Source organism: Lutra lutra, chromosome 8 (assembly GCF_902655055.1).
Source record: "Lutra lutra chromosome 8, mLutLut1.2, whole genome shotgun sequence".
Lineage (NCBI taxonomy): Eukaryota > Metazoa > Chordata > Mammalia > Carnivora > Mustelidae > Lutra > Lutra lutra.
In genome coordinates, this window is record NC_062285.1 from 76,315,923 (window position 1) to 76,338,645 (window position 22,723).

Sequence of the window (22,723 nt, forward strand, 5' to 3'; positions counted from 1 at the left end):
TATGTTCAGAAGGAAAAAAAAGAATACTTCTTTCCAGAAATATTTTATTTTTTCATTTTGGGTTCTCTAAATGCATGCTACCTAATTTATAAATATTAAATCATAAAAAAACATATTCAACAAAGAAGACCTGATGATAGATAAAAGCCCAAAATAAAACTTTTTAGAGTAAATCCTTTATGATTCAATTTAAACCCACTTTTAGGGGTGAACTATCAACATTTTTAGGTTTGGATATAGTCACTGAAAGCTTTGTATATTTGGTAAAATAAATCAATTATAGCAAATTGTTTTTATCTTAAATACCCTTAAGAGTAAGATGAAAGATAGATGTCTGGGAACCAAGCAAGTTCATTTCTGTGTGTGGTTCCCTTGGATTACCATAAATATTCATTGGACTTTTCTAATGCACCTTATTATATTCTGCCCACTGAAATATCTGAGGCAAATGTGAAGTACAAACAAGCATAACACTCTGCAGCATTATGTGTGTAAGACATTTCAATCAATGAGCAGAAAATAATAGTGAACTATAAAATCAGACACATGATTTTCACATTAAATTCTGTAACCTGCTTCTAACCATTTAGCACATATTGGTCATGTATATCAAACTGAAGTAAAAACCAAATTTAGAAAATTATTGGTTTTAAAGGCTGCTTCTGGATTTTTCCACTCTTCTTAGCTTCGTGATACATCAGTAACAATGCTCTGGTGATTGTTATTCTCAGATGGCTTAAATTGACCCTCCACTTCCAGAATAATGAGCCTTAGTCTCATTTCAACACGAGGTATTTTCTCACTTATACCTTTGATTTCCTGCTACCAAGTTCTATACCTCGTGTTACTGCATTTACCTATATGTATAAACGTATATCTGAATGATACATGAAAAATTCCCTTTTTCTGTGCAGTTAGTGAAGTAAGCTAATGACTTAGAGTCTCATCAGAAAGATGATACCAGCATCAAAACAAAAATAATCAATAATCTTAACTTAGCTGTGCAAATAGTCACTTGTTTGAGGACAGAAGGAATTAATCTGGAATGTATCCTGAACTCTTACTATTTTGGGATGCGGCTTATCCTAGTTTTGTCAGTATGACAGAACTGGTTTAAAATATACAAGTAGGAAAACTTTGCACCTAAGAAAATAAGACAATGCTGCCCTAAAATATCAGAAAAATATTCTATAAACCAGGACATTTATAAAGTAATTAATCCTGTAATTTGCATCTTTTTCTTCTTAAAACAGTGAGAACTTCTCATTTCATTGTTATCTCCCGCATACGGGTACAAGGAATAAGGCACTGGGGCCAGGCTAAAAGTAGAGTCCCTGTTTGTGTCATTTTTTTTTAAATCACTTGATCTTTATGTTAGTATTAGAAATAACCATTTAAAAACTGGTCACTACCACAAAACAATTAAAATAAAATAAAAATAAAAAACTGGTCACTTGGCAAAATAAATAGTAAAATTTTGCATGTAGAGTTTACAAATACTTGTAAACAGGATGAAACACTCCTCCAGAAAAGGGACATTTTTCAAGGAAGAATTTTTAAGTGTGTATTTTGCTATGAGAGAAACAGAATGATAAACTGTCAAAACAACAGCCCGGAATAATTTTTTAATTCAACTTGTAAGAATAAAGAACTCTAAAGATCATATCTGAAACTTGCAATTTTTCATGATTGTGCTGAAACACTTGTCAAAAGTGCTCAAGAAATAAACTCGACTGCACTTTCGAGAGACAGTCCAAAGCTAAAGAATATCACCAATATTAAAACTGAAATTCTATCAAATTTTCAAATTTTCCCATTTTGCATTTTTAGGACTAGTCAGATCCATATATAATGTTTCAATTTTACGCTCAAACATCTACCAATGTACTTCTCAGTAACACGGGAGTCTTTACGCCAATCAACTATTTCCTTTTACCATTAGCTTAAGTTAAAATAAGAGAAAAGCAAATCCCTTTTCTATGCCTCCTTGTTGGTTTGGACTGACTTAATAATAATGCTTAGAAATAACTCCCTAAAGGTCTGTTTCTGGATCCAGCAATCAGCTAAGGGCGTTTGATTGCCCTCAACGAAATGAGCACAGGAGAAACACACAGAAAACTTTTGTACATGTCCTATGTATGAGTAGATTTACGACTGAGGTGGTATTATGGGCTGAACTGCATCACCCAAAAATTCATATGTTGAGTTCTAAACCCCGTTATTCACAGAGTAGAACCATATTTGGAGATAGATTTTAAAGAGATAATTAAATTGAATGCCAGGTCATTAGGGTGGGCTCTAATCCAATGTGACTGGTATCCTTATAAGAAGAGGAAATTTGGACACAGACAGATGTACATAGGGAAGACCACATAAAAACGCAGGGAGAAGATGGCCATTTATAAGGAAGGAGAGGCCTGGAACATGTCTTTCCCTTATAAGGAACCAATCCTGCTGACATCTTGATCTTGGACATCCAGCTTCCAGAGCTCCAGAACAATGAATTTCTATTGTTTACCAGTCTGTGGTGCATCATTGCGGCAGCCTCAGAAAATGAATACGGGTGGTATCATTTCATTCCTTTTTATCTTACCACAGAGTATGATACAACACTCAAAAGGTACTGGTTATTGACTGAAACCATGCAAATAAGGCCACGCTTGTCTCCAAATAATCCTCTCTGGTGCTAATCCCTGACATGGCAGAACACTGCTCAACACGTCCATCCTCCTAACTGCATGGAATCACTAGCTGTCCCAGCAGTCACCACCACCCCCCACCCCAGCCCCCAGAATGGGCCCTTTGTCTACCCCTCGACTTCTGGCCCAACCCTGGAACAGCTCCCAATTTTTGTGAGATTCACTTTTTTCCCTAAAATAGAGGCACAGCAAAAATATTCAATATGCATTTTCCAGAAAGTATCCCTGGCAAGGATGGGCAAGATGGTATGCAAACATGTGAATCTCATTTTACTCTCAGAAAATGGCAGATGTAGAAGAGAGCTGACACTTGCCAATAGACCTCAGAGGAAGCTGTGCTTGATCTCAACTGTGAGATACATTCCCAATCCTTGACACAGCCTCTAGAGATAGTGAAATATGAAAATCTCTTCTACTCTAAATATAATTTTACATGATTCTAGATAGAGCCAAAGACATAACAATTTCATCACACATTGATAAGTTACTATATTTTCCAATTTATTAGCTCTCCTTTAGTAATAGGGTATCCTGACTTTAAAAAAAGAAGGGGGGGAACCCTAAACCTCATATGAAAACCCAAGAGCATTCCTCTTGAGATTTTATAACATATTTTTAAAAGCAGAGATAAAATTCAATATTGAACAGGTAGTTTACTGAGGAGAAAAGATCCTCTGGCGTTGTGTTCAAACACACTTTCCTCTCAATTAATCACCAGCTGTGTTTGGCATCAGTGGCTTCACGCACACCCCTCTGCTAGCATACCTCACGGGCAAATACCTACGAGGAAGTCTTTCATTCTTAGTTGTTTTATTAACTGAGAAATAATTGAAATAATTTAAAATGTGCTGAATTACTGAGCCTTAGAGGTAACAGCAAAATAAATCAGGAACGACCAGGCATAATAAGAATGAGCCCCAAAGGCTACACCTAACAATGACAGTGCTTCATTTGTGTTACTTAGAACATGGTAGAGGCCAGTAGAACTTTATCAATAGTTATTAAATACCATCTGTTGATGGAGGGTGTGCTCATCCTTCTTCCATCACAGACTTCGAGATTATCTTCTCATGCAAAGGTATGAAATAAGAAATTAACACACACTGTCATTAGTAAACTTCTTAAATAGGCGATTCATTGTCCAGCTCAAAATCCTGACCCAGACTGAGGCACCAGGGTGGCTCAGTCGGTTAAGCATCCAACTCTTGATTTTGGCTCAGGTCATGATCTCAGGGTCCTGGGATGGAGCCCAGCGTTGGACCTCCTGCTCAGCGGGGAGTCTGCTTATCTCCCTCTCCTTCTGCCCCTCCCTCTGATTGTGCTCTCAATCTTTCTCCCTCTCTCTCTCCATCCCATTCCCCCTCTCTATCCCTCCTAAATCAATCAATCAATCTTTAAAAAAAAAAAATCCTGACCCAGCTCTAAAGTTCCTAAGTTTAGGCTGAGAGGAACAGTTAACTACATTAGGACTTAATCAATCAAGTACTTGGGTAAGCTAAGTTTAAATGTCTTCCTGAGGTGCTTCTAAGAACTCAAGTCAAAGACTGTTTGCAAAATTAATGCAGAAGCAGTATTCCAACAGCAATAAATCCAGTTAAGTAAAGGAAAAGCAAGGAGAATTCAAATGTAAAGACCAAAAAAAGGAGAGAAAACACAAGTTTTTGAATTAGACATTTTAGCCTCCAATTTTAACATAGGCACTTTTCATAAGAAAAAAAGCTTGTTTATTATATTGTGACACAATTATTTAAAGATGGTGCATATGAAGAAAAAGAAAAGAATCCAAAAAGAACAACTTAGATGTCAGTCAAGATTTCAAGGATTAATATTTATGAAAACAATTGGCAAACAACAGTCCATGATCCAAGAACAAAAAATGCTGTAGCAGATGTCTTGTCAAAAGGCTGCAGACGATGAGAAGTAGCATACTCTCGTCCATATGTTTTCTCAGCCTTGAGAAAAGATATCTTCAGTCATTTCAATTTTGGAGAACACAAAGTGCCTGTGTATATAGTGAAGTAGAAGCTTTTTTTGTAGGGTGACTTGGAGCCAAGATTTCTGGTTCCAGTTGGAAAGAGGTGGCATATGCAGTTGAGGTAGAACATGAACAGAAAACGAGCCAAATAACTCAGATCATCTAAATAACTCAGTCTGTCGTGAAGAAACTGCAGAAGAAATCGGTGTGGTCATTGCCACATTGTCAGTGTCTTGTCTTAAACAGCTGCTCAGTCAGTAGGCTTGTGACCATGGAATCTGGTGTTCATAAGCAGAGGAAGGGAGCAAACTGAGCAACTTAGAACTCCCAGGGGTCAGTGGATCTGTTAAAGTAAAAGGACAGTCATAACAGATGTAGCGGAACAAGCAAGCTACATGGGGAAAAGTTAAGGTCAGCCAGTGGGATGCCTGAATTGGCTATTGTGGGAAAGAAGCAGTTCCTGGTGATGAGTGCTTGCAACGTGTTACAGAAGAAGTGGGTGGTGGACCTGGAGACCAGAAGGTCAGTGCAGATACAGAGGGCAAGGGCCTGAGCAGCCAGTGTGTTGGAGACACAGCCCATGCGGCCTAGAGTCACCTCTGATGATAATAGATCTGGGGGCCAAGACACAGAATGTGAGCCACAGACTTAGATGGCTAAGAGGGAATGACCAGGATGTTGCCAGACGCCAGGGTGATACAGTCAAAGAGCCTTCACCCAGGGCACCGGGGTGGCTCAGTTGGTTAAGCGTCTGCCTTCAGATCAGGTCATGATCGCAGGGTCCTGGGACTGAGTACCCCATCGGGCTTCCCTACTCAGCGGGGAGCCTGCTTCTGCCTCTTCCCCCTGTTCATGATCTCTTTCTTTCTTTTTTCAAAAGATTTTATTTATTTAACACACAGAGAGAGAGATCACAAGTAGGCAGAGAGGCAGGCAGGGGTGGGGTGGGGCAGGCTCCCCGCTAAGCAGAGAGCGTGATGCAGGGCTCAATCCCAGGACCCTGAGATCATGACCTGAGCTGAAGACAGGCTTGACCCACTGAGTCACCCAGGTGCCCCTCTCTCTTTCAAATAAGTAAATAAATCTTAAAAAGAAGGGGGGCGGTGCTTAACCTCAAAGAGCTTCAGAATTTAAAAGAGGGCAGGGGAATCAGGCTATAAGTAACAATGAGACACAACAGGGATACAAGGCCTCTTCGCATGAGAGAGGAAAAAACTCCATTTGACAGAGCTGCTGAGATAGCCAGGAGGTCTGAAGGGAGAGTGAGTCTTCATTTAAAGCAAGAAGGTGGAGGGAACCCTTGGAGGAGTTAAGGAAGGACACAGGAGCATTTGCTGAGTGGGACAGTGGGACTGGAACTGGAAGAACCTGGTAGACTGAGGAGAAGAGAAATGGCAGGGTCAGGGCAAGGAGACATGGAACACCATGGCTACACGGGGCCAGGGCTGGAGGGATCTTGTCCTTACACTTCGTGCACTGAATGGAAGAAAACATGGTAGACTTGATCTCAACAGCTCCTCTCAAGGGAGTGAGAGATGGGCCTAGTGGCCAGAGGTCTTGTCCAACTCTACCAAGGGAATGAGGGACTCTTAGTCTGCGTTCAGGGCAGCCTATTAGGTGAATGAACAGATGAATCAAGAACCACACATACCATGGTGGTAGGTGGGTAGGTGGTGAGAAGCCTAAGCAAGCATCCTTCTCCAAGCTGTGCCCATGTTTGAGATTATTGCTGGTTACCACTTACCTTTTGGCCTCTCTGATTACCACACTCTGGTATATTTGAGAGAAAGTGAAATTAACATGATACTTGGGATAGAATTTCAGTACATGTCTGTGAGTCACTATCTTCACATTATGCCATCTATCTAATATTAATTATAAGCATTTGATCTGATTATAATTGTCCACATGCCCTCATTTAGATTTTGTATCACTGCTATGTTGTTTTTTTTTTTAAAGATTTTATTTATTATTTGACAGACAGAGATCACAAGTAGGCAGAGAGACAGGCAGAGAGAGGAAGGGAAGCAGGCTCCCCGCGGAGCAGAGAGCCCGATGCGGGGCTCGATCCCAGGGTCCTGGGATCATGACCTGAGCCAAGGCAGAGGCTTTAACCCACTGAGCCATCCAGGCGCCCCTTTGTTGTGTTTTTTAACACATCGTATTGGTTTTCTTTCTTCCATAACAGTAGAAGTCGTAAAGTCTACTGTTTGAGTTTTAATTAAAAATTCAGCCAAAGGTTAGGAGCAACCAAGTAAAGATAAACCTCCCAGTAGCACTAGCAATCTGCAAATCCTCAAAATGTGTGTTATCTCATCGTAACTAAGATTTATCAAAACCACTTGAGATTTTCAAGCACCAAATAGAATGTGCAAAAACCAAACCTACTCTGAAAAACTCAGTGAACAGGAGACGTTCAAAATCATTACACACAAAAGGAAATCTCTTAAGGTTTTTTGTGTTACTTTAAGCAGGAACATCATTTTCCTTTGAAAGCCATGGGTGACAGTCCTACAGCTTTGTAAATTGATCCCAGAAGAGAATAAAAGACAGTCTCATGTAGTGATGGTAACTATGGGCACTGGAGACAGGACACCCTGAGTTTTCATCCTTTTTTCCCTTTTCCAGTATGACCTTGGTCAAGTTTCTTAACCCTTCTGTGCTACAGTTTTCTCAACATGTTGTATGAGGGTTAAATTAAGTAACATTTTAAAGCTTTATGCAAGCATCTGGCTTTCATAACATAGTAAACACCCTAAAAGTGTTAGCTGTTACTATTTCTTAGTGCCTGTACCTAAAAGTGGATAAGAAACATTTCCATTGGGAAGGGGGTGCTGGGTGGCTCAGTCAGTTAATCATCCCACTCTTGGTTTCACAGCTCATTTAGGTCATGATCTCAGGGTGATGAGATCGAGCCCCACATTGGGTTCCTCACTCAGTCTCGCTCTCTTTCTCTCTCACTTTCTCATATAAATAAATCCTTTTTTAAAAAAAGGAATACATTTTTGGGGTGCCTGGGTGGCTCAGGTCATGATCCCAGAGTCCTGGGATTGAGCCTGAATCTGGCTCCCTGCTCAGCTGGAAGCCTGCTTCTCCCTGTCCCCCTCTCCCTGCTTGTGTTCCTTCTTTTGCTGTATCCCTCTCTGTCAAAAAAATAAAAATTTAAAAAAATATATATTTTCTTTTTTTAATTTTTATTTTAAGATTTCTTGAACCTTTAGATTCAAACTCCTATAAAAGAAGTAAAAGACTCAAAGAGGTGGTTTAAAAAGGTAAAAGCAGGGACGCCTGGGTGGCTCACTGGTTGGTTATGAGGCTGCCTTCGGCTCAGGTCATGATCCCACCATCCTGGGATCGAGTCCCACGTCAGGCTTCTTGCTCTGCAGGAAGCCTGCTTCTCCCTCTGCCTCTGCCTACCTATAATCTCTCTACCTCTCTGACAAATAAATAAATAAAATCTTAAAAAAAAAAAGGTAAAAGCACATTTAAATTATCACCTATTTCCCCCAACATTCTTTAATTCTCTCCCATGTGGAGAAGCATCACATACAGAGCAGACTCAGAAGAATTTGATTCACATCCCTGCTCTGTATGGTTCTTACTAGATCCTTTTACCCTCACTTCTTACTTATAAAATGGAGGTTAAAAAAATACTTCCTAAGGTACCTGGGTGGCTCAGTTGGTTAAGCAACTGCATTTTGCTCAGGCCATGATCCTGGAGTTCCACGATCGAGTCCTGCATCAGGCTCCCTGCTCGGCAGGGAGTCTGCTTCTCCCTCTGACCCTGCCCCTTCTCATGATCTCTATCTCTCTCTCATTCTCTCTCTCTCAAATAAATAAATAAAATCTTAAAATAAACTTTTTACCTCAGAGAGTTACAGTGACAATCCAAGAGGCACACACATAGTTGCTCCGCAAATACCTTCCCTAGAGTCTCACAGTCAACAAAGTAACAACAAGAGCAATAATAATAATGGAGCTTTAGTACCTCACAGCCAGATTATATGTCCCCTGTCGGAGGACCTATTCAAAGAACAGTCCAGAAATGAATGTACTGAGAGAAAGGTAAAACGTATCAGGCCCAATTTGCTTCATGAATTTTCCATGTACATTTTCCTCCTTACAACAGGAACAACACAGACCAGCTCCAAACACCAACTTTCCCTGTGGCGGGAGATCCTGATGCCACTGGAGATCACAGCTGGATGCTACAGCTAGTTACTCTAGCTGAGCTGACTCAGTTTCCCAGTTTGAGTGACTAGGCCTCAGCCTCTCTCCAGAGCCCCAGTTGTTCCCGAATTCCCCTGGTTTACAGCAGGCTTTTCCTCCTTCTGTAGCTCGAGTCACTCGCTAGTTCTTCCAAGTCCCTTTCAGACCTTCCTAAAAGAGAAGCCCTGTGGCTGAAACCTTCCCCCCATTTGCTTGTTCAGATCTGGTCATGGTCCCTTTTCTCCAGCCTCCCTTGGGTGAGCTCCCACCATTACTGTGCAGGATGTGGGGACCATCCACTCCTTCCCCTTTTGCTTTCCAAGTCAGACAGCATCAAAGACCACACAGTCCATCCAACATTATGCTTTCTGCAAGATAATCTCCTCATTGGGTCTCAGTGTCATTGCTCTGTCCACTGCTGGCCCCACTCTGCATGTCAAGTCTCAGAAATCTGCCATTTTCTGGGCTGCAAAGAGATGTAAAGTGAAACTTGAAGTGGTAATTCTAGAAGCTACTTCTTGGATACAACTACTCAAGGCCAATGTATTGTACTAGCAGATAGTCAGTAACACTTATTTCTACCATGTGTGAATAGGTCAGTCCACAAACACTTACTGAGCAATGACTATGTGCAGGAAACCATGCTAGACAATGGGAATACCCCAGTGGATAGAATAATTGGTCTCTACCCTCATGAGGTACAACACTTAATGGAGAATGGAGTGGGACTGAAGAGAAATGCAGAACTATACCTTCATGGAATTTCAGCACTGAAAGGCTTTCTAGACATTTCTGCATCTTATGCACCAGACCTATTGAGTTTCTAATTTATTTAAAATAATAACATACAGCAAAGAAACTCTTCATAGGCATGATATTAAAATGTCTATGCTAACAATGTCCACAATAGCCAAACTATGGAAAGAACCTAGATGTCCATCAATAGATGAGTGGATAAAGAAGATGTGGTGTATATATATACTGGAATACACTGCAACCATCAAAAAACCTGAAATCTTATCATTTGCAACAACATGGATGGAACTAGAGGGTATTATGCTAAGCAAAATAAGTCAATCAGAGAAAGACTATTATCATAGATCTCTCTGATATGAGCAATTTGAGAGGCAGGCAGGGGGTTGTTGGGGGTAGGGAGGGAAAAAAATGAAAGAAGATGGGATTGGGAGGGAGACAAATCATGAGACTCTTAATCTCAGGAAACAAACTGAGGGCTGCTGGGGGGGGGGGGGGATGGCTGGGTGATAGACATTGGGGAGGGTATGTGCCAAAGTGAGTGCTGTGAAATGTGTAAGCCTGATGATTTCACAGACCTGTACCCCTGGGGCAAATAATACATTATATGTTAATAAAAATAATTTTTAAAATTTCGGGGTGCCTGGGTGGCTCAGTGGGTTGAGCCGCTGCCTTCGGCTCAGGTCATGATCTCAGAGTCCTGGGATCGAGCCCCGCATCGGGCTCTCTGCTCAGCAGGGAGCCTGCTTCCTCCTCTCTCTCTGCCTGCCTCTCTGCCTGCTTGTGATCTCTCTGTCAAATAAATAAATAAAATCTTTAAAAATAATAATAATAAAATAAAATTTCTATGCTAATAAGACAGATACGATTTTTATAAGTGCTGAAAGGCTTATAAACTAGAAAAACATGAAATTAAAAGAAAATAATCATGAGGGGCGCCTGGGTGGCTCAGTGGGTTAAGCCGCTGCCTTCGGCTCAGGTCATGATCTCAGGGTCCTGGGATCGAGCCCCGCATCGGGCTCTCTGCTCGGCGGAGAGCGCTCAGGTCATGATCTCAGGGTCCTGGGATCGAGCCCCGCATCGGGCTCTCTGCTCGGCGGAGAGCCTGCTTCCTCCTCTCTCTCTGCCTGCCTCTCTGCCTGCTTGTGATCTCTCTCTATCAAATAAAAAAAAAAAGAAAAAAAAAAAAAAAAAAAAAAAAAGAAAATAATCATGAAATGCTTCCTAACAGGGGTTTAACTTAGATTTAGGTAGAAAGAACTAATATCATAATTTCATATATATTCATTCCCATGCATTTTTCTTGTTGTTCTTTTTTCTTCAATCACAATACCATTATTCGCCTACAATCATTAACTATTAAATGTCTTACATTTACTAGCAGCAATGAGTGGTTGAATAATTTTGAGTACCAATGTTTTCATCATGATCTTTCTAGTCAATGATCTCTACATAATCACAGAGTATCTCAAAAACCACTGAAGCAATGATGTTACCATGCTGGATTTTTAAATGGAAAAGTAAAGGCAAGGTATAATAAATAATTTTGTAAAATGTTGCAATAATGAGATTACAATGATTATAATCTGGTAATTTTATGGCTTAACAAGTGACCAGCCAGCTCAGCAATTAAAAGAAGTAAAATTTCTAAAAATTAATGCTTTTTATGCCCACCTTAATGATCACAGTCTTTTTGCCTAGATGAAAATATAAAACAAAGATTCCCAAGTTAAAGAGTATATTAATTATATTTCTAAAACAGATCTTTCATTATAAGGCGACATCAACATATTTTCATATTTTCAACCGTTTAGTTACCTAAATTTAAACAACACATACACACAATATATAAATGATTAAGATAGCACAACATGTTTGCAACATCACTTATTGTACCTAGTTTAAAATAGCATTAGAACACTGCAAAAAAAAAAAAAAAAGATTTCACTCACTTCTAAAGTATATTTAATAAGAAAGTCTACAAAATGCAGCTGATACTAAAAACTGAAATTTATTTTTCCTTAGCAAAATAGTTATTATCCATTTCCTAAGCTTCTGTGCACTCTGTATAGCAATTCTACTTAAATTTGTTTATTTCCCTGCTAGAAAGAGAGATGAGTCTATGCATAGAAGGTGAATGATTCTGCACAGACTCTTACCACACAAGGAACTTGATACAATTTACAAATTTGCAACAATGTGATTACTGCTGAGAATGACAGGTCTGCATATTTGATGTAGGAGGTAAATTCCTTGGTATAATTCCAGTTTATTCTTTTTTGCTGCTCCTCAAAATCAGAAATAAAATATTAGTTACAATGACTTTTTTTTCCCCCGTGCTAAGGAAAAGAATAAATTCTTGTTAACTCAGCTGACAGTAAAAATTTAAAGTTTAAAAAAATGATGGAAGATAGCTTAAAAATAACTGAAGGCATCATTTCTTAAAGACCTTTATTCCATATCACTCCAGATATCAACTTTGGAATCAAGAAGCCACTATCTGCCATCATTGTTCAATGTGTAAATACCACCCACCCCACTTGGGCATTTGTAAAGATCACAGCTCTCAATTAGGTGCTGTGCTGTTTGTTGAATGCCACATTTTCGCAAGGATACCTATGATGGTCATTTTATAAAGTATTGTTTAGAACTTTTAAATCTAATATGCAGGGTCCCAACAGCTCAGACTATGATCACAGGGTAGGATGTGGAGATCTCTGATATTGAGCAATAGGTCTGTAACAATAAGCCTGAAAAATCCCACAACTATTGTTTTATACTGTTGCCAATCAACAGTATAAAATCTCAAGCCTTTTTCCTTAGTAGCCCACTGAATAACTGCTTTACGCTTCCCAGTACCTATGTATGCAAATTTTATTAAGAATAAATCAAAGACTCCTCATTTGATTTAGCTGATATCAGAGCAAATAAAAGGTTATGATTACCAGTCATGTATCCTGTTTGGCTCTAATATGCTCATTAAGAGTGTGAGCTCAAGAGCCAAAATGTTTGGACTGGAATACCAGCCCTCTTCCACCTGTCAGACGTGTGATCTTCAGCTCTATACCTGTTTCCTCACTGGTCAAAGGGAGGTAATCATGCCTCCCCTAACATGGCTTGAAGATGAAAATAAGACAATACATAAAAAGGATCAGGGATAGTATCTGATATATAGTCAGCTCCTGATAAATACTACCTGTTGCCATTTCACAAAAATCAGTGTGTTAAATCACTCCATGCCTATTACAGAGGCAGTTTCTATTTAATTCAAGGATATATAGCACTGTGACCTGAACATTTTTTAAAAAGACTGAATTTGACAGAAGTATCTTTGTTGTCCTATAGATCATTTGTATGTCAGTGGAACTTATGAGTAGAGAGCAACATATTCTCAGGGGAAATTATGGCTGGCTTTGTAAATAAGGTCTTAACTACACATAAGGGACAGGGTCTAATTTACTTAATAAGTAAATAGGGTCTTTAACTATAGCATAAGGAAATAGGGTCTTTAACTATAGCATAAGGAAAGCACCTTTAAATTACCAGTTCTATAGGCTATCAGTAAATATTTTTGGTACTCGATATCTTTTCCAGTTCTAAAGTATAGAAGCTACAAATGTTATATATTTAGGATAAGAGCTTATCCTAAATCTGTATTTATGATTTATATACAGTTCTCCCTTTTTATGAGAGGAATAATTTGTAATGCTTGATAAATCTTAATGGACAATATACTAAAGAGTATAAGATGAAGGGGGAAAAAGTCCTTAAAACCAAACCAATCCTCTGAACACAGTCCTTCTTGTTCCCTGCCCCCCCTCATCAGACCATCTCTATGCAACTCCCATAGCTTGTGCCTCCATTACCACCTCAGGTAAACCCTTGCTCAGATCTGGACCTGAAATGTCGTTAAAGACACAAAACAATGGTGTGGTGCTACAGTCACACTGCCCTGTCCAACAGCACACATATCCTCTCAGGTATTTCTTTTCCATGGTAGAGAGGTAATAGAAATAAGAGTGGGACAAAAAGGCTTTCAGGATAGAGAACATTTGAAATCATACTGCCCTAAAGCCATTTTATTTATTTTTTAAAAATGTTTTATTTATCTGTTTCAGAAAGAGAGAGAGGGAGAGAGAGTATATGAGCAGGGGGGAGGGGCAGAGGAAGGGGGAGAAGCAGACTCCCCACCAAGCAGGGAGTCAGATGCATGACTGGATCCCAGGACCCCAGGATCATGACCTGACCCAAAGGTAGACACTGAACTGACTGAGCCACCCAGGTGCCCCCACTAAAGCCACTGACAAATATTTCTTCTCTCCCCCCCACCCAAACTGTCAACATACATATCCATACATGGCATTTTTAATTTTTTAAAAATTTTTATTTATTTTTTAAATTTCTTTTCAGTGTTCCAGAATTCATTGTTTATGTACCACACCCAGTGCTCCATGCAATACATGCCCTCCTTAATACCCACCACCAGGCTCACCCAACCTCCCACCCCCTGCCCCTCCAAAACCCTCAGACCATTTTTTCAAAGTCCACAGTCTCTCATGGTTTGTCTCCCCCTCCAATTTCCCCCAAATCCCTTCTCTCCATCTCCCCATGTTTTTCCTTGGCATTAAAAAAAAAAAAAAAAAAAAAAAAAAAAAAAAAAAAAAAAAAACTCTGGTAATTTTTCCCTTTAAGACTTTCTATATACATCTTTCATGTTTTAACCTTCAATAAAATTAAGTACTCTAACTTACAGTATGACATATAGTACATATACGACGATAGGTGACTCACACACAGACACACATAACAGAAAATTACATTCACTTCTACTCATATTATTCCATTAAGACCCTTCAAAATATTGCCCATCCACATCTTATCTCTCAAACTTTGGAACAAACTGAGAAACATGAAACAAGTTAGAATATGAAATAAAGGGGCGCCTGAGTGGCTCAGTGGGTTAAAGCCTCTGCCTTTGGCTCAGGTCATGATCTCAGGGTCCTGGGATCGAGCCCCGCATCAGGCTCTCTGCTCAGCAGGGAGCCTGCTTCCTCCTCTCTCTCTCTGCCTGCCTCTCTGCCTACTTGTGATCTCTGTCTGTCAAATAAATAAATAAAATCTTAAAAAAAAAAGAATATGAAATAAAATTCATCTAGGAATTGGGATGCCTGGGTGGCTCAGTTGGTTAAGCAGCTGCCTTCGGCTCAGGTCATGATCCCAGCATCCTGGGATCGAGTCCCACATCGGGCTCCTTGCTCAGCAGGGAACCTGCTTCTCCCTCTGCCTCTGCCTGCCATTCTGTCTGCCTGCACTCGCCCTCTCTCCCTCTCTCTCTGACAAATAAATAAAATCTTTAAAAAAAAAAATTCATCTAGGAATTGCCATCTGATTACTATAAATTATAAATGTTTTTTAAAAATAATTGACTAGGGGCGCCTGGGTGGCTCAGTGGGTTAAGCCGCTGCCTTCGGCTCAGGTCATGATCTCAGAGTCCTGGGATCGAGCCCCGCATCGGGCTCTCTGCTCAGCAGGGAGCCTGCTTCCTCCTCTCTCTCTGCCTGCCTCTCTGCCTGCTTGTGATCTCTCTGTCAAATAAATAAATAAAATCTTTAAAAAAAAAAATTGACTAAATACCAGCTAAGATGTATTTACATGATGATTTTATTTAAGGCAAACAAAATCAGAAAACTGGGATCTTAAAGTTGGAAATTGTTTCAAAAGGCATCTGGTTTAACCATGAAGCAAATTTATGCTTCATTGCTCTATCTTTTTTTTTATTTTACCAGCTACACACACATCCACTACTTCTGATATTGGAAGCCAAGGAAGATAAATGTAAATGGCAATATTTTAAGGTTGTAAATTTAAGTAGGTGGAGTCTGAATCGTATCCTGATGCTTCTTAAAAGTTCACAATACACTGCTTCACTTTTGCAAAAGACCTACATTTGTACCTGTTTCTGCTCACTGAAAGAAATCTGGGGAAGATTTTCACTTTTTTTTTAAAGATTTTATTTATTTATTTGACAGACAGAGATCACAAGTAGGCAGAGAAGCAGGCAAAGAGAGAAGGAGGAAGCAGGCTCCCTGCTGAGCAGAGAGCCCAATGCGGGGCTCGATCCCAGGGTCCTGGGATCATGACCTGAGCCAAAGCAGAGGCTTTAACCCACTGAACCACCCAGGTGCCCCAGATTTTCACTTAAAAAAAAAAAGGCCAAGAGCATTCATTTAGCCACAGAGCCTTGATGGAGTTAGCGAGCACCCCAAGTGGTGAGAGTGGCGCCTCCAAGCTCCTTCGCCAGAACTACACTCAGCATCTTAGCATCAAGCCCTCAAGAGCTTTGAACTGTGTCTGTGAGCACCTGTGCTTTGTTTCAATTTATTCTGTGCATTTGCTAGCAAGACGTGTCCCAAAGTATCAGAAAAGTCTGAGAGGTTACACCTTAGGTCTAGGAATGCATAAAAATTTTCCATATAAATTAATGGTCTTCACTTAATTTGCTCTATACCATTTTAGCTTATCAAAGGTTTTATAGGAATAATCCACTTTGAGATAGCAGGGGAAACGTGTATTAGGATAGTGAGTGCGGACAAACCCCGGTACCTGGTGTGAATTCTCTGTTTTGATTTACTTCTGAGAGAAATGTTAGAAATGCTTCGAGCACAAACAGTAGAAAACCAGTTGATGGTAGAAATCCAAAATTAGACAACCAGATGTTAGATACCCTCTGTGACTTACTGCCATTCTGAGTGTCTCCACATTACAACTGTCGAGATTTATTTGTTACATTAATTCACGTTTAAACTGTCCTACAGAGCAATTCTAACCAGTCACAAATAAACTCTCCATCTACATACCACACGTCATCTCTCACCATCAGTAAAAGAATCACTGTGATATAGTGAATGCTGGCCTACCCCAACTATGTCTATGCCGTAACTACCAGAATCAGTGAATATGTGACTTCCCACTGCCAAAAGGACTTCACAGGTATGAGGAAGCATCTTTAGATAGGGAGAAGAGATGGGATTATCTCAGTGAGTCCAATATAAGTGTAATCACAAGAGGAGGCAGAAGGGTCAGAGTGAGAGGAGAGGTGATAATGGAGAGGTGTGTGTGTATGTGCACATGTATGCATGAGCGTGAATGGGGAGGAGTTTGATAGATGCTATGCTGCTGGCTTTGATGACGGAGAACCAAGTCACAAGCCAAGTAATGAAGGAAGCCTCTAGAAACTAGAAAAGGCAAAGAAATAAAGTCTCCCTTAGAGTCTCCAGATAGAACCTACCCCTGCTGATACCCTGATTTTAGGTTTTTGACCTCCAAAACTGTAAGATAATGAATTTGTGTGGTTTTAAACCACAAAATTTTTGGTAAATGGAAAACTAACACAATCGTGAACACACAGACCCCTATAATCCTGCTACTGGTAATCAGGGTTTTGTTCTGAGAGTACACAAAGACCTGTAGAGTATCTTTAACCAGTTTCTGAATCTGTTACCCAGTGCCATTTCACCCAGACCAATGAATCATTTCACTCCCCACTTCCCCTCCCACTGACATGAATAACTGAGCTAAGTAAAGTCCTGGTCTGGCATTTGCTGTGGGACCTCAGGCAAATCACATACCATCTCTGGGTCTCAATGACATTCTTTATGAATGCTTGGACAAAATATTCAGAAATGGCCTGAAGCATCATAAAAGAGAGGCACAAAGTATTTCCTAATTCTATTGAGAAAGTAAGCACCACTGGCTGGAACAAGTGGTAAGTACTACCCATTAGAGCTCCTTCACAAAGATGATACTAGGGGTTATTGAGATTTGTTTGGATTTTAACAATACGTGATTCCAAATGTAGCAAGATTTGGTGCAGGATAAGCCTGAGGCACATTTCAAGCATACAACAACACAGATTTCTGGTGGCTAATGGATGAGGAAGGGTGGGGGTAAAAAGCACTGGGGACATAATGAAGGGTCTGGAACACCAAGGCAGTGCAGAGCCCCTGAGAGTTTCTGAAAGACTCTTATGATCTCTGCAGACTATATTCCATGAGTCCACTAGCACATGAATGGTACCCCACAGTGGCCTCCGGCAAGCTGTGTCATTCCTCTCCTTACCCCCGGTGCCCAGGCACAATACCGGTATTTAACACTGTTCACAGTATATGTGTTAAATGACTGAGTGAATAACCACAACTAGCCCTTCTCACCTTAAGTCTTCCCCTAAGGGCTATGTCCTGGGGGTGCCATTCATATCATATCATATGAGAATGGTGCCTCTTGGACTTTTGAAAACAGCAGCTCTGCCTCCTTTCATGCTCTGTCTTGGAGCGATGGACCACGGGAGTTTTCTAAGCAAGAAACTATAAAGTCTGAATTTGTGATAGCAGCGGGAATGGAAAGGAGAAACAGGTGCCAGCATGATTGATTCTAGGGTGGTCTGGGAGATACACTTTAATACTCTTGACTAGTCCCAAGTAAGATCTTACTTTATTTCTTTCTTATTTTCTTTAGAGTGTTTCTATAATAATCCATTACATAAAATCGGAACTCTTATGTATCTCTTGTTAAGTACAAGTTACTATTATTATAAACTTCACTCTTCTGTCAAAATTTATATTGATCCCATTTTTCTACTTAGGATCTAGTACTTGAATCAAAATCAAACCATCTATAGCAGTATTTTAAGGAACTCAGAGAAAGACAACAAAAAAAGTCTGAAATTGACCATTTTTTACAAGCATACCAAATACTTAGGCTTAGAAGCATTTTTCTTGAGTCCTATGTCATAGAAGCATTTGCCAAAATTGCACTGACCACCTTTATTTCTGTAATTTGTTTCCCAAAAATAGCTTAAATGATGAAGAGAACTAATGCAAAGCAAAAGTCATTTTGATTATAAAGCAAGCATCTGATTCAAATGGAGTATTTTGAAGTTATGCCCCTTTCTATTAATATCCAAGATCCCTTTGCATTTCTTTTCCACAAGAATAAAGTTAAAAAAAAAAAACAACCTACCATTATGATCTTTTGGAATTAGATAGCATATGCATAAATTAATAAATAAAATTCTTCTAATTTTAAACATATCAGATGATTAGTACTTAAAGAATCAGATCAAAAAGTTATTAAGGAACATGGTACAAATTTTATTTGATACCTAACATATAAGTATAGGTAGCTAGCTAAAAAACAAAACAAAAAAAGCCCCACCTCACTAGATTTCTATTTTATATTTAAGTGTATCACCTTGGGTATTAGACTTGCTGCCAGCTATCTCTTAATGAGCACCTGAGCTGTCATTTTTAATAACAGCATGACAATTATTATCTATAAGTTATATTCCCTGAAAATCATTTGTGCAATACTTAAATAATATAGGTAAGAATAGAAACTTACTATTCCGCCTACAAAAAATAGTAATATTTTATAATATGTGGCATTATATTACAGAAAACGAAAGGGACATATATTTACAATAAAAGATCAACATATGCACAAATGCATAGACCATTTTAATATGTAGCACAACTTTATACAGAATTTTAATAATGAATCTCGGTTATTCATTGTAAAAAAAAAGTCATTTGATCTGTATGAGAAAAATACACATATTCAAGATAGAATATAATAAAACAAATGAGCCAAATACTTGGGCCATTCTGATCTCAGTTTTTTCTCAATTCAAAGCAGAGCTGAAAGATGAGTATCATACAAATTATCTAATTCATCTAAGTACACATGCCATCAGTGTGTAATATAAGCAATCATCTCATAGCCATGTAATCCATCAGGTACGGTATACTAGAAATTCCACTTTATTTTCAAATACTAAAAATTTTAAAAAATATACCTCTTCCACAAAGCTGTCTTTCTTCTCTAGCATTTCTCGTAAAGTCTGAAGAATTTTAATGCACAGCTTTTCTTCTTTCTCCATTAGTTTCTTTGTATGATTAATCAACCTTAAAGCAGAATATTACATCTTAAGTACAACAGTGCTTTCTCTTCAGGCTGTATACTAACATCATGAACTAGAGGGGAAAAAGTCATGCTATTATTTGAGAATATGAAGTAAACATGATACCTATTTTCAAAACTGAAAATCACACTTTAGCTCCCAGACTTTGTATTATAAAGCACCCTTTGCTCAACAGGCAGTATACCTCAGTGTTTTTACATTTATTCAAGTAGCAGACTTTTAATGGGATATAATACTCTAAAAGACAATGAGACACTGATTATCTTTAATCCCATCATATCAACTAAAACAACTTTACTAGTAGAGAAATACCAATATTTGCAGCATATTACCTTTTATTATATTATGTTATACTACATTATTTTCTAGAGACTATATTACCTTAATTATATGGGCTCAGTAGCAGTCTAAAACACTGCAACCTTATCATAAGGGGTTGCTTTCCAGTTTCTGTTAATAATAATGATGTTGTATTTTTCCCCACTAGGGCTTAGAGAAATAGGCAGTTTGTGATTAGAAGAAAAAAACCACAACAACAAAGTAACATCGAGACAGTCTATCCATGTACTATTTTTACTATAATGTGGGCAGAAATTCTAAGTTTATAGTGGTAACCTTTGCACTGGTGTTCTGTCAGGAGAAAAGTTTGAGGACCATAGTTATATACCATCCCAAGAACTCAAAATCAAGTAAAATGTGTATAACCAGAATGCATAGCTTATCATATGTAACTCTGAAAAAGCTGGTTCTCACAATGACCCTGTGAGACACATCTTCCTAGAAAAACAGAAGAATGTCCAACATAATGGAATGGTCCCATTTCAGTGACGTGACAGGAGTACCATGGGACATAACCCCGAGGAAAAGTGAGCTTTCACTAGATAATGACTAGTCACTGTTTATCAGGGGTCAAGATGAAGTATTAGGACTTCCCATGGACTCTCTCAATTCATCCTCACAACAAGTCAGTGCCACAGGTTCTATTATTAGATTCATGAGAAACAGAGGTCCTGAGAGATAAAGCAACTTGCCTGTAGTAACACAGTCATTAAGTGGTGGGATCTGGAAATAGACCCAAGTCCACTGACCACAAAGCCAAGCTTGTGAAGCACCACTCTGTGGTGACATGACCCATTTACTAATCTCCTGAGTCTCAGAATTACTGTGAAGAGAGTCCCGACTCAGCCATATCTTATGTGATATGATAAGTGTTACAACACAGGTAAGGGCAAATGCCGTAAACTATATAAAGAAGCTACTACATTCTTGAGGAAGTTTCCTAGGGCTCATAAGAGGTTCCAGCAAAGAGATAACTGTTAATGATGAAGATTTCACCTAGCAGAAAAAGGTGGAGAGAGAAGGTGTCCTTCCAAAGGGAATGATGTGAACAGTGGGCAGAGGCAGAAAGCTGACCTTCCTGTCCAGGAAATAATAAGTACTCCAACTCTAGCTGACACATGAACACAGGAAACAAGAGAGGATAAGAGAAGCAATCTGAAAAGAAGTAACAGGAAATATGATGCTAAAGAGTCTGGAATTTACTCCATAGAAAATAGGAGACTTCTGTTTTAAGGGACCTGAATGACCCTGTCTACATGTGGAAAAGTAAGAACAGGGCAAGGGATGAACAGGGCATGTGATGGGGTAATTGTACAAGAAGTAATATAGAAATAAAAATAAGGATGTGGTAAGTAATGACAAATTGGAAGTGGAAAAAGAGGAGGAAGGAGACACCTGACATGGATGGACAGGTGAGCAGATGGACAGTGATAGTTTTAAACAATACCCATGCCATGCAGAAGGGAGGCACACAGTGAAAGGACAGTGATTTCCTTTCAGACATGGGATCAGGTCCAGCAGGCAGAATAATTCTAGAGTCCTCCTTGCAAGGAAAACACCTGCCGTCCTAACACTTTTGCTATTTCATCCTTTCTTTTGTGGGATCGTCCTCAAATTCATGGACATAGTTTTGGTGGGCACCGTAAATTTCATTTGATTTTTTTTTCCTCTAAGGCTGTTTTAATTTTCTTTAACTTTTCTTTAGATAAATATTTCATTCACCAACCATTTGAAAATATCAAGCATAAAGGTGAATATCATTTTCTAGGGATTTATACAAGGTATTCATCTGTTACATAATGTCTGGTTGAGTAAAATCTGTGACCTTCTAACATTGCTTTCCATGATCAAAGGAAAAAATAAGTTTCACGAAACAATGTACCATATAAATACATGTGTATCATGTATTAAATTAACATAAAAGTTACTTTTACTATATGAGATGCACTCTGATATTTTATATTTTTAATTCATTTTTAATGGTTGCCTCGGCTCCCTAAATTAATTTTTAAATCCATAAATGAGTCACATCCCACAGTCTGATAAACTCTGAGATTATCCTTCATAAAGGACGAGTAAGTGTTAATTTGAATAGATTATAACCAGATGCCTTAAATGTTAACACCCACATTGACTTACATGCTCTTTATTCTCTTCTCTCTCAATTTTTTTAAAGATCTTATTTATTTATTTGACAGAGAGAAAGAGAGAGACAGCGAGAGAAGGAACACAAGCAGGGGGAGTGGGGGAGGGAGAAACAGGCTCCCCACCGAGCAGAGAGCCCGATGTGGAGCTAGATCCCTGGACCCCGGGTCATGACCTGAGCCAAAGGCAGACGCTTAACGACAGAGCTACCCAGGTGCCCCTCTTCTCTCAATTTATTTGACAAAGTAGATATGGGAATTGGGGATCTTTCCTGGGATCTACCCACCACATTCTCCAGCAGACCCATCTGAGTCGACAAGTTCCAAGAATTAAATTCATCTGAAGAAGTAGGAGGCCCCACAAATGCCTTGGATCTACGCTCTCTTCTCTAGCTGAGCTTTACCAGAGAGCTCTGCACAGTAATCCAGGGACCCTTGCATAGCTATTAATAAAGCTGGATTCTAATTTTATTAGATATCCCTGCAAATAAAACCCTTGGATCTTCACAGAGTTAGGGAAAGAGCAGGATAAGCTCTAGAGCAGAAAACAGACATTCCTGAGCCGCCGGCCATACTACAATCATAATAGCACAAAAATCTCTTCTCTAACCACTAAAGTATGTGA

At 39.2% G+C, this 22,723-nt stretch overlaps 1 protein-coding gene across 2 annotated transcripts in view; it reads right to left on the reverse strand.

The window, feature by feature from the left end:
• ITPR2 (inositol 1,4,5-trisphosphate receptor type 2) overlaps positions 1–22,723 on the reverse strand; it is a 491,082-nt gene that overhangs the window by 198,760 nt on the left and 269,599 nt on the right. For both annotated transcript variants that reach the window (XM_047741839.1, XM_047741840.1), the window contains exon 37: positions 19,490–19,598. In XM_047741839.1, coding sequence (XP_047597795.1) covers positions 19,490–19,598 — 109 coding nt within the window. The remainder of the gene's footprint in view (positions 1–19,489; positions 19,599–22,723) is intronic.